The 13,571-nt window shown below is 35.2% G+C and overlaps 1 protein-coding gene across 1 annotated transcript; it reads left to right on the top strand.

Moving 5' to 3' along the window:
• Nucleotides 1–206: 206 nt before the first annotated feature.
• On the top strand, nucleotides 207–9,549 carry LOC149779057 (dopamine beta-hydroxylase-like). Its single transcript, XM_089938390.1, has 9 exons — nucleotides 207–283; nucleotides 2,704–2,905; nucleotides 3,537–3,669; nucleotides 4,698–4,796; nucleotides 5,333–5,512; nucleotides 5,908–6,071; nucleotides 6,450–6,699; nucleotides 7,146–7,242; nucleotides 7,759–9,549. Exons 1-9 carry the CDS (start codon nucleotides 279–281, stop codon nucleotides 8,303–8,305), a joined length of 1,677 nt encoding a protein of 558 aa, XP_089794516.1. The 5' UTR covers nucleotides 207–278; the 3' UTR covers nucleotides 8,306–9,549.
• Nucleotides 9,550–13,571: the final 4,022 nt, after the last annotated feature.

The following is a 13,571-nucleotide window of genomic DNA, read 5'->3' as shown; positions in this document are numbered from 1 at the left end:
GAAAAGAATTCACTTTCCTTCTTGTGGACTGGGAATCTCATTTGCATATAAATTGGGAACGGGTAATATTTGACAGACAAGGTGTAACGTTTTGTATGGTTGCACGTTAGTCTCGGGGTCTATTTATGGTCGTTGCATTCAGATGTGAGTAAAGCTAAGGTACTCAGACAGTATTTCGAAATATTAATCTTTATGGCCTAAGCTGGGGAATATATAAAAACTGGAGAGTATGTCATCCTTTCAGTGTTATACTCAGCAACATTATAGGGAATACCAATATGAGGTGAGTTCACTAAGTACAAATACGTATGTCTGTATGTATGTTTGTTTCTCTGAAGGTTTAATTTGATTACATCTCAAGTATTGTACAGGTCTTTCATCAATTGTCTAGAATATTACACAAGTCAAACTGGTTCTGTTTTGTTGCATTGCTCTTGATAGTTCGTACCAGTGTCTAGAAAAGCAATTGGTAAATAAAGTTCAATTTACTGTCCCTTTAAACCTAATGTGAAATGAACGAGCGTCATCAAAGACAAAACAATTTACTACAACTTCTCCTAGCATTATTTGATATAAATTTGCATTTTTAATGCTAACATCAATTGACGTAATCTGCCATACACGTGTATAAATTGTATTGAATTACTGGATGCGCTAATTGTTTCACACTAGAATAAACCGACCCAGCGAATAACACAGAACCATGCCAAGTTCTCTAAATCCATGAGTATATTTTCAAAAAATGTGATGATTAAATAAGATTCATTCTGCGACACGCTCCTTGAAGCATTTGAACCGTGGTTGAGGGTCGAACGTTTTGCACGAGTACACTGTTGTTGTTTTGGAGTTTAACGCCATTTTCAGCACACGATAGGCTATCATGGCGGCCAGTATTAATGGTGGAGGAAGAATCCGGGAAAACCCCGGAAAGAACAACTGACCCAAGAGAAGCTACTGGCAAGCTTTCTCACATACCCACATTGGCCGAATCCGAGACTCGAACCCACGCAGAGGTGAGATGGCAGTGATCCGTAACGGAGAGCGCTTTAGACCACTCGGCAACTCGGGGCCCCCACGAGTACATTGATGGTGGAAGTGAAAGTGGAAGTGAAAGTGACATACAATCCCACCTTTAAGGATACCACTGACAATGCACAACACGAAACACTATCCAACACATCGTTAATACATGCAGAAGGTCAACAAGAGGGTTATATTTTTAATTGTGTGGACCAACAGTGCTAATTGCTCCTGATGTCGGTCCTTTTTATGATCTAGGTGCGCACTAAATCATTTTAAAAATTACGTCTTTTCGATTACAAGGCATACGTAATGTTACGCTTGCTAGTTTAGGAACCCAAGTGACGTGACCAAAAATAATTAATCGAAATACCTGTTACAAAATGTGCCACGCAGGTGTTATTACGAGTCTAGGCTCTTGCAAAAAGTAACAAGAAAAAAGTGAAAACAACAAGCTTTGTCAAATTTAACCAAAAATTATTTTCCTAGAAAAATCTGGTAAAAATGAGAAATAGAACTTACGGTTTTACTAATGAAAATCCAAAATTAATCCAAGCATTAAACAATAGAAGTCCTATTATTAAAAAGTCGTACATGAAACTGAGTTCGAATCCCGATGAAATCCAAAATGGAAGACGATGACGTCTGTTGTAACCTGTGAAGTGTTGCAGTGTCAACAGTCTCTTATTGAATCACTGAAAATATTATTCCAGTTCTTGAATTTTGTATAAATTTCGATAAATGTCATTGTCCAAGAATACTTTAGAGCACTAGTATTTCCAGGAAAAAGGATCACTTTTCTTTATAAAAAATGAAATTGAAGAAAATGAAATAATTAGTCCAAACTGGACACACACAAAACACCCTTACTTCTCAAGTGTTAAGGCACAGCTGACAATTCCTTCTCAAAACATTAATAAGTCTAACTACAACGCAAAACAAGTTCCCGGATGGGGTTAAGAGTTCAGGCTTCTAGAAGAACCAAAAGTTTGTAACAGTAAACACAATGTTTTTTTTTTTTTTGTCACGTACTCCCTGTATGGTCTTAACTGAAATCAACGTTTTTTACTCTGAGGAAAAAATACAATTTCTTTTTTAAAAGTTGTTACCAGAACCCTTACTGGTTTTGAATCAAGGTCAGGAACTAGGTCAGCATTAGATACAATGTCTCTATAAAGTTGTTTACGTCAAAAATAAATGAGAAAATCAGTCAGAACTGAATTCAATTTCTGGACAATGTCAAATCAGTAAATAGCGGTACATTATAATAGCATGTAATGGAATACATTTTTTGTATTAAAAACTAACAATCAATTAAATCAAATATAAATCAAATCATATACATAACAGTTGAACAATACGATGTGGATTCGATCAAGAACATAATAAATATGAAATCCTATAAAAAAAATAAGTAAATCGTGTAAATATACAACTTTTCTAGAAGTTTCATGATAGTAATATTGACGTTTTCATCATATTTGTTTCTTAAATATGTCGCTAAAATTAAGATGAAAATCATCAAAATGCAAAATGAGTAGGATATTCCTTCTGGAGTCGAGATAAGCAGATTTGTCTTCAGTAATTGCCCAATTAACTACTATTAATCTAATTGAAAATGGCATTCGGGATTCAAAACTCAAATCGTGATTAATTTGATAAGAACAATTATTTTGCATACAGGTATCTTGCTGACTGGGCATGCGCGATCCTGCTGCTAGATGGGATATGGGGATACCCAAAGTTTCAGGAACATATTCCCAATGGAAATGTAGTACCTCATCCCTGTAAGGCCAAGTTCATATGGTACGGAGTGGGACACGAGAATGTACAGGGAGGAGACGTGAGAAACCAATTTGGCCTTGATTTCGAAACAGCAGGAGAGGTACATAAAATACATGTGCTATATTATTTGTATTTTGTCCCGAAAGTTTGAGATTAATCTTTCTTCTAGTCGCAGGTAACAAAATAGTTTGCTAAACAATGCCACAATGTGTATTTTCTCTCAACAGAACGTTACGAATGCGCAATAATGTACTTTATATTTCTGATGCAACTCGTGCTATGCTCTGCAAGATTAACTCCATAGCGAAAATTGGCTACTCAATAGAAACAGTAAACGAAAGAATCAGAATAAATCTAAAATGTTAAAAATATAACGATTCTAGTGAGTCCGGTAAGGAATGAGCGAGCCAAAAGATAAAACATATCATACATTGTAGTGAATCCAGAAAGAACAAAATGTAAATCAGATAATAAATTGTAGTGAATTCGGAAAGGACAACACATGAAACAGCTCATAAATTGTAGAGAATCCGGAAATGAGGCAAAAAATAAAAACTATAGTAAATCCGGAAAGGACGGAGACGAAAGAGCAAGAATACATAAAACGCTAAATGAGAAATTACAATTTTTAATCCATGAAGGAATGTTTGTCTTGAAGATGATATAATATCATGCAAAATGTTTTCGCACATTGATATGTACTCTGAAATGTTACGGTTGCCTGGTTATAGCAATGGTCAGTGCAACTGTGTCGCCAAGACTCGGACGGAGACGGTAAAACAAACGGAGAAGAACTGGGGGACCCGAACTGCGTCTGGAGTAGAGGTCAAAGCCCATCAAGGTCATCAGGTCTTTCACATCCAGGTTAATAGCATAGCTGTTAATATCACCAACAATTGCATGCTGTTGAAATAGTTATGTTATCATACATTATTATATATAATATATTATACAATAATGAAATATATTATATAATTATAATGAAAACTATTATATATTATTTAGTGCAAATTAATTAATTTTTAGTAATTGTAATATTGTATATTTTCAACATGACATTTATAGTCTTAGTGTTGTAAGAGCTGCTTCACAAGCACGATTAAGTTGACAACAGACGCGGTGACTCGACTGGTAGAACCTCAGTTTAACCTTGAAAAAGGCACTTCTCATATTTCCTCATAACGAAATATCCAATTATGGTTACTACGGTTACTATACTAGTTGGATAGGTTAGATGAAGTTCCACGTAACAATTATTGGAATAAAAACTACGATATATATATATTATAACAATTGAATCGAAGTGCCCTGTTCCCTCCATCTTTCTCTCTCTCTTTCTCTCTCTCTCTCTCTCTCTCTCTCTCTCTCTCTCTCTCTCTCTCTCTCTCTCGACAATGAACAAAAATCGTATGGTATGTAGCATAATGAACGACGTAATTTTAACTGTAAATAATTTTATGTTTTGCATTAAAGCAGCGTTCACGTTTAAATCCTGTGATTCTTTAATTTAATCAACTTTATTTATCTCGTAAAATCAAGTTGAAAATTCCCAAAACAATTGTGAATAGATGAAGTAGCTCCAGAACTACATTTTCTAGCAGACACACAGGACAGGGAAGTAAACAGTTCATTCCCTCAGTCGATAGGACCCTGAAGTTATTTTTTAAAACGTTGGAAATTTATATTTGCACGTGGTGTAAATACAATGCATTCATCTACTTAGCTGTATTGCTTACGTACCACTAACTTATCAATTTTTGGAGTATATATATATATATATATATATATATATATATATATATATATATATATATATATATATATATATATATATATATATATATAAACCTCGCCACACACGCACACATAATATAAATTTATTTTCCTCATAGGAGTATGTGACCCCTTGAACATTCCCCAGTGTGCCGGAAAGAACAATTGGGTTCAATGTCCCGTCGAAGAATTCAAGTGTGCTGCAATCAACAATATTGGTAATCTTAGATGGATTTTTGTTGTAAAGATATTGTATGTATTTTTCTTCAATTCAGATCATACTTACGGTCGAAAAAATCAAATTAGAAAAATAGCGCACACATTAATATATTTGTAAATCGTGTTATTTTTTTCATTTTTTTTTTCAATTTTATGGTACCCTAGATTACGTTGGCATTTAAATTGGTTTATGAGTTTTGTTTGTCGGTAAAGTAAATGTTTGCCATAAGGTCTAAATCGACTATGTGGCAGTACCAGTGGTTGATGAATTGTCGGAGAATTTGTTTCGACGGCATAAACTTGATCCTAACGGGATCTTGCCCTGGTAAGGGACATACTCTGCTTTTTATGTACGAATTTATGTATGTACATGGAGGGCTCTTGTTACGTTTTGTATCACTCAAAAGAAAATGATGAGTATACGTTTTAGATAAGTCGGCTACACCTTGCATACGTACATATCGGTCTATGCCTGTATGTATGTGTTGGTGATGCAACTTTATTTTGTTTGTCGATCATGGTCGATTACTTTCAGAAACAAGGAACCTAACTGTGCGTTTCCCTGTAACTGAAATTCCGCCAATGGAGACGACCTACATGTGCATGCAGTTTGCTCTTCCTCAAGATGGCGACTACCATCTTGTTGCTACAGAAGCTATCATTGACAACGCGAATGCCATGCATCACGTTGTTACTTATGGATGCGAAGAGGAGGGTGAGTAGTTCCTTGCCATTTGCTTAATGCTTGCTTTCAAAAGTATAATGTTTTCTAGAAAGAGACTACAGAGCCGAGGGATTACAACGAATGATTCATGCAGAGCCAGAACAACGAGTGATTCATGTATATAAATCCGTTATGCAGACGGACAGACCTTGACACTCATTTGGTTCAACTATAACCATTACGGATGTCATGGGTTGTTGCCTATTATTGATTGCATAATAATGAATATTTGATTTTGCTTGACATCACAAAAACTTATATTAAACATTGTTATGAAATTTGCATACTTTTAAAGTGATTACATAAAATTTGTTCTCATGCAGATATGCATAATACAAAAGTTTATAAATAAAAAATTTGTTGTATATTTATTCTACTCTTGCCAGGTTCTACGATTCCGTTGAATCATCCCTATGTTTGTGATATGCGGCCGAGTGCAGAATGTACAGATATAATCGGATTGTGGGCGGTAGGGAGTTCCGGACAGTGCCACAATAACAGTAGTGGATTCCGAATCGGAGTGAACGGCTATAAAAGAGCTACCTTTCAGGCAAGTCAGAAATCAGATTTATGTGTGCACAAAAAGCTGATTGAAACTTTAGTCTCTATGATAGTTTACAATCTGACAGAGACCAGTGGAAGCATTCGATTTTTCGGCAAAAGCTAATGGCTGAAAAATTGCCAATGTTACTATCTTTAGGTCTATGCAATGTAATAATACTTGTTTTCTATTTTTCGGTATCTTAAAAAAGATAAGTGCCAAATGACACCACAATTCATATTTGCATATAACCTTTGGAATGAAGGTGCCCGTTAAGCTTTCACATGTCACCAAAAATTGTATTTTTTGTATTTTTATTTTTGCTAGTATGTATTTTTCATTTTGCATATTCAACCATGTTTAGAAGGTTTCCATGGATAATGTTTGTTTCAGTTCCATTGGGACAATCCTACATTGATTAACGGAACTACTGATAGTTCGGGTATGACCTTGTACTATACCTCAAAACTCCGCCCATATAACGCAGGAGTTCTTCTGATTGGTCAGACATACCTTGACATCCCTCCTGGCGAAACAGCTGTCACCGCTATAGGCACGTGCCCTGGAGAGTGCACAAGGAAAATGATGACCGGCAACATAAACATAATTACTGCCAACAACCGCATGAATAATCTAGGTATGTTAAAGATTTATAGCTAGTAATCTAGTATTCTTCGATTGTAGAAAGTTGTAACTTGCAGAACAGAACGTAGTTTCTCAGTAAGCAAACATTTCCAAGTTGTGGTTGAAAGGATCACAGTTCATAAAGGTTCATTTTGGTCTATAATTAGAAGAATGCTTGATCATTCGAGGTAAGACTTATTGTTATGCATGCATTGTGCATGCTGGATGACCAAAATCTGACCTTCAATGACTATGGAAGCAAAATATTCACCCAAGAACTATTTTGAGAATAATTCTAGCCTTCGTGAACATTCCATTGTAATGTCAAACAAGACGAATTTGTCGTGTCGTACCATAGACTGTATGTCGGGTATTATTTGAAATTGCCTAATAGCACATTATAGGATAATGTGGAATCTTTTGTATGGAGTGGACGATAGATGCAAATTTTAATTTCAGGAATACAGCAGCGGATTGAGCTGTTGCGGAACGGAAGTAAGCTGCGAGACATTGCCTTTGACGAAAATTACAGCTTTGAAAGCCCAGTGAATCACGAGTATGCAACTTTAGAACATAAAAATATCGTACACAAATGAATGTCAAAAAAAGTCGAACTGTTGTAAAACAAAATGTATACAGCCACTTACTCGAAAATCGGACTTGATATCATAATGAAAAGAACATGTGTACCTGTAGCTTAATTAGTACAAGCATGGATAAACTTATCACAAATATTTCTTTTGTAGGTTTCGTATCAAATTACAATAGTGGAAGGTAAACAAAACCGTATATTAAAAGTTCGACCATTTCAACAGTTTTAAAAATGCCCAATCATTACACTTGGGCCTTTGTGAGGGTTTCCCATTCACTAATTCAATGTTTGGCGCAATATTTGTAAATATTTTTTTCCAGACGATGATGATCGATATCAATCGATATTAAACAATCGATTAAACAATCGTATATTAAAAGTCCAATTTAGAGCGCTATAGTTCATAGTTAGAACATAACGTTTCAAAGATTAAAATTATACCCACAAAAGTACCTATTCAATCCTAAAATCTTATTACAGGCATGACAACCCAATTGAGGTACGGCCTGGTGATGAACTGAAGACGACCTGCGTTTTTAGTTCAACATCGCGATACAAGACAACCACTTATGGTAAGGATACTACGAAAGAAATGTGTTTTGGCTTCATAACGTATTACCCTAAGGAAAATCTTCCAAGCCGTGAATGTAGCCAATGGAGCAATGTTTCGATTTGTGACTGGGAGAAAGATGTGATTCACGGATGCCGACACAAGGACATCTTCAACACCTCCATTCCTGAATCTGCAACCATATACAAATATGTTATGGAGAATTGTACCACACTTGGAAAATGCCAGAAGGAATGTTTGGGAGCTGTTAGGGAGGTCAAAAGACACCCGTGTTTCCAAGGAGATATGGACAAACTCCAGCGCCTAAAAGCTGTCAGTACAGAAGATCCTGCACTTAAAAGCAAACTCATGGAGTTTTATGCTGCTTTAGATTCATGCAACGTTGAGCTAGCTTTAGAGGCAGCCGGTTTGAATAAATTGAAACTGAACTGCACGTCATCGAAGGTAGCAGACTAATTTGACCACGAGCTGGCTTTAGCTAACACAATGAAATTTTGAAAGGTGGTACGTGGTCTCGTTTTTAATATGGAAATGCTTTTAAATAATTGCGATCATTCGAAACTCATGACATAAAAGGATATTAAAAATCTGTTTCAGATGGAATGTTAATTTTTGTTTGACTCGTGTCATTCAAGCCATCAAAATTAAGAGTGATTACATTTCTAACAGATATGTAATAATACTTGTTATAAAACTGAATACCTTGTTATTGATGCGATGCATATGAGTCTACGTGTATTATAAATGCGATCTTTGCAAACTGTTGGCTTATTGTCAGTTTTACTTTTATACAGATTTATTTTCATTCCGTCAGAAGAGTCACACATAAGGTGATGTAACATTGCGTGCTTTTTGATAACCAAGGTTCCTTCCCGATACATGCTTTGCCTTGAACATGTTACTTTGATCTAGGAATTGGGTTATTCTCATGGTTCTAATTTTAATAACACTAACGGAACGAGTTTTCCCTGAGCTGTGTTACGTAAATCGGGCCTGGTTTCTAGAAATCCAGATTCCTGTGATAAAACTCTAACGATAAACTGACCTTCATCCAAGTTTCTTAGCGATCCAACAGCGTTACGCATGTCTAGATGTTACATTTCAGTACAAATGACAGGTTGTTTATAAATAGTGCAATAATGTAACTATCATTATTAACAAGTCATAAACATTTTTAAACATGTTTATACGTTTATTATCATTGATAAGGAAATTGACTTTGATGTTAGAGCAGGCACCATCATTATTGTCCATAATGAAAATGGAAGATAATGAACAATAGATGAGCTCTAATTCTTAAAAGATATGTAAACATTTGAGACTTATGTTGTCTTTCTATGCATCTAACATTTATAAGTTTACCGAAGTGCAGTGTTTTATCTGTGGTTTTTATTTTGTTGCAAATTCTTACATTGCCGTAAATTCCGATAAAAATAATTAAATCGGCCAAAAACAATATAAATACGCTGCAAAATCACTAAGTCAATGTGAAATAACGCAAATGAGGTCAACCGTTTTGGGGACGTCATTAACTAATGTTGCTTTCAGTAATGCTTGAAAAAGCATTGAAATGACCATTACTTTGTCATATGGACGTAAACAGGAAGGCATTAAACGTGGATTGTATTGGTGTTTTAACAGTGACATGTAAACGTAAAGTAACTGGACCCAACAGGTCATCAGATGCACGATTTTAACTACCCGCTCAAACGATGATCGCTCATAACCATGAATCATTTTCCACTAAACTGGTCTCAGTTTTACAGTTATAGATACATGCATTCGTATTGTGTATATTGTTTATACAGTCCCACGGCAAGTTACATGCGTTTATTTTCCACAGAAGAATTGCAAACATAACATATTGGGAATAATTCTCAGTTACAAGCGGCACGAAATCATAACGAAAGACGAACTGGCAATCCCTCTATATGAACATGTTATCACATCAGTCCAACGTTACTGATCGTCCAAATTTTCCACTTATTTACTAACATTTGTTCACGTGTTTTGGGGTGTTTTTTTATTATTCTTAATTGGATAGGAGTAAAATCGTATTGTGATTGTAATTTGTTTTGTTGTTTTTCGTCTTTGGGAGCTCAATTATAGAACGTGCATAAATGTACGTATATTAAGAAGGCATGGTAATTTGTCTTAATAGAACACCCATATTCTTGTACCGAGCTCAAATTTGATAATTCGTGATCATAGCAGTAGTAGCAAATTACGGAAATCAGAAGGCATACTTACAAGTGTTAGAAATGACGATAATAGCAGCGCTTTGAAAAGTGTGCTTACTAATGTACGAATATTACTCAACATTGTAAAGTGTTTTTATTTGGCAAACGTTCTGCTACTTATGTCAAGAGTGGAGATTTAGTAATTACTAATGCTCATTTTTTCTCTCCGTTAACATAATGGTGCAGTATTTTTCGATACTACACGCCTTCGAACTGGAAACGCATGTCTACAAGTAATATCGAGTATTAGGAACTACTATGTAAACAGACCATGTACACTCGTGTCGTAGACTGTTTAGCTTTTGGTTTATTGCATTTGTTTGTGAATGCAATACACAAGCTGTTTCGTCTATATGAATGTAGAGATGATAAAGTTAACGATGTGGGCGAGTTCATTGCGTCACAAGCGAAACTATGAGACAAGCAAACGAATGAACTTTATATCGCAATGTCACAAACAAATGTGCGAAACGTGGTAATTGAAAATACAGGTTTGATCATTTTAAGCAATTCTTTAGGAGACCTATTTGTAACGTAACGCAATTAGAATGGCTGCGACTATGATCAGTGCTCTCTAGAGTCTACAAAAAATAGCACAGAAAAGCATACTGAGGCCAAGGGCTATAGCATGTCTATCAGAGATGTACCATTAAACAAATCAGTCAAAAATACCAAATTCAAGAAAGAAAATGCAACTGAAAGTTTTGGTTGGAAACTAAGAGCATCAGAGCCAACAAACCAAGACGACGAAACAGTATTATTTTCTCTGGCTAAACGGACAGGGGCACAAAAGTTGCTTAGCAATTTCCCCGTTTAACTATTTTGATACGATATTAGGCTAGTTATAGAAGACATGCACTGCACGATACAGGCAATAACAGGGTTGCCTCCGACAGTGGCACAAAAGTGACGGGGTATAAACATATCAGCTTTAGCTGGTAATAAGAATGGTAATAAATATACTTAAATCTATGCATCTTGAATTTCCTTAAAGTGTGCTTTCTTGGCCAGTTCTGCGTATCTGAATGACAAGACCCATATCACAGAAATCCTGATAACATTTCAGAATTTTACAGTAATGTCGACTGTATTTCCAGCTGATATCACATTCCCCCTACTGCACTGAACTGACCTAATAAATCATGTCCATTATGAGCAGAAAAGCAAATTTGAGTTGGATCAATATAGAAGCGAAATGCACCCTTTCAAGACTTGACTGGTATTTTTTTAAATGCGCATTCATTCAAATTATGACTCTAAATTTAAATTTTAAGTAGACCAAAAAGAGAATTGTGTAACAACTAATGTCGTGTATGTTACAAAGTGTAAAGGTTTCTTGACGGTACCATGTATTAATGAATCTAGGGTTGCGTATTTATTTTGGAATACCCCACAAATTCAATTACTTTGTTTTTGGTAGTGTATTCCTTTGTTACTAAGTATTTCTTACTAAGTATAAGGGAGGAAAACGAAATGAGAATATCAGGAAAGTTAACGCGTTTTGTATGATAAAATGAACTCGTTTTTTCGGACTAATACTGCAAGGTGTTACAGTATTAGTCAGAAACCAAAACTCGTTCATATTTTCCTGTACAGATACAGTAACCTGTAAATACTGCGACACATGATTTTCTTCAGCGACTAATTTGCATCAAGGTACAGGTTGCATATAAAATTGATTCGGGCATAGATGCTTGTTCACTTTAAATATCATTCTTATTTACTGATGGAGCTAGCCATGAGATAAATCTTCCTATTTTTTATATTGTCATAAATTGCTTTAGCATACATTAAATGACGGCAATTTTATCTCAGTCATTTGTATAATTTAAATTGTACACATAGTTAAACCTATTTGAGCAAAACATACTTGATGCATAACCAACCGAACAAAATATCATCAATGAATTAAGCCAACATTAAGGTTGTCATGTTGCAAATCTAATACAAATATTGGATTTTGTCACTCGTTCATACTCTGTATCGATGCATTTTACCCCAAGAAAACAAAATCACATGATACGCGTATCAATATCTCCTAGTGTATTATACTGGAAACGTATAAAGCGCTTTGCCAAACTGAAATTATTAAACGTTGGAGTTGAAATTTACTATTAATAGCAACTGTCGTCTTCATTATGTAAAATATTTTTTTGTTTGTATTGTACCTTTCCAGCTTAATAGAAAGCCAACGTACAAAGATTTCTCTCATATCTTATCCGGTGTTTCTGTCTTAACTCCTTGTCATATGTGTTTAGATTAGCAGGTATGAGCAATGTTTATCCCATTTAGGATTAATTTATGGAACATTTTATAGTCTCGAACGCACTGCAGTGTCAGCAGAAGAAGTATTTGTAATAGAGGTCTGCTGTTGCAGGGTTTAACGCGATTTTTCAGCACAGTATAGGATATATAGATGGCGGCTAGTATAATTTGTATAGGAAAACCACGGAAAGAATCAACGACCCACGAGAAGCTACAGGCAAGGTTTCTCACATACCCATACTAGCCGAGCACGAGACTCGTATCTGCACAGACGGGTATGATGGTAATGATCAGTAACGGTTAGCGCTTGAGACAACTCGAACACTCGGGAGTCACAAAAGACGTCTGTAAAATAAATAATAAACAAATCGATAAAAAAAGAATACTAAGAATATGATTACAATTTCACAGAGAATACATCGAATCAGACCGTGAGGATTGCATTTTTAGTTTTAAAATGGTTTTGAAATTTGACAAATATGCGTATAAATCAACCAGTTGTTGATTGTAAGTCATTCTTAAGAGATTTCTAACCTGCGCTACGGCAATGTCTGGCTATTAAGCGGCGTCACAAAATTAAGATACGACAAGGTCGGACTATTAAGCTACATCACAAAGTTAAGACAACCTATTTTTGCAATCGTAATGAAGAGACAAATGCTGAAATGTATGGTACGGGCGTAGTTTTAAAATGAAAAAGCCAATGAACATGGAATTAATATAACAAACAAAGATTTAATTTCATTCAAGCACAAAAATTGTTTTCTGTACATGAAACAATCAACTCAGTCACATCATTTGATCGATTTAAAGGAAACATTCAATCGTATACGTATTTCATGTTTACTTTTCACATATATTGTCTATCCCGTGATACAAATGTTTCTTCATCGAAACATTGGCTTTAAAGACATTGTGGTCAGATGCCAATAATAGTTCCCTAGAATTACCCGACCTCAAGCTACTGACTTGTATCTATTTATACAAGTACCTGGTACGTAAAATATTAATATCGAACTAGGGGAACCTAGCTTAATTATTGGTCACTTACATGTTCCTGGTTACATTTCAGGAGGAGATATGAATTTAAACAGAAAATCAGTTTGATATAAAAGAATGTCAATATTTTGATTTGGCATCTAAGCACTTCGCTTTATTAATCTCTAGTAACCCAGTTCTGTTTGCATGAACTCTCTAAATGATGTCTGTGTGTTTAA

The sequence above is a fragment of the Sinohyriopsis cumingii genome, chromosome 17 (genome assembly GCF_028554795.1).
Source record: "Sinohyriopsis cumingii isolate HCF-2022 chromosome 17, ASM2855479v2, whole genome shotgun sequence".
Taxonomy (NCBI): Eukaryota; Metazoa; Mollusca; class Bivalvia; order Unionida; family Unionidae; genus Sinohyriopsis; species Sinohyriopsis cumingii.
This window is presented reverse-complemented; position numbering and strand designations above follow the sequence as displayed.

Coding starts and splice junctions, on each gene's coding strand:
- LOC149779057 (XM_089938390.1), top strand. Junction 2,906..3,536: donor ATTTCGAAACAGCAGGAGAG/GTACATAAAATA, acceptor GCCTGGTTATAG/CAATGGTCAGTGCAACTGTG. Junction 7,243..7,758: donor GAAAGCCCAGTGAATCACGA/GTATGCAACTTT, acceptor ATCTTATTACAG/GCATGACAACCCAATTGAGG.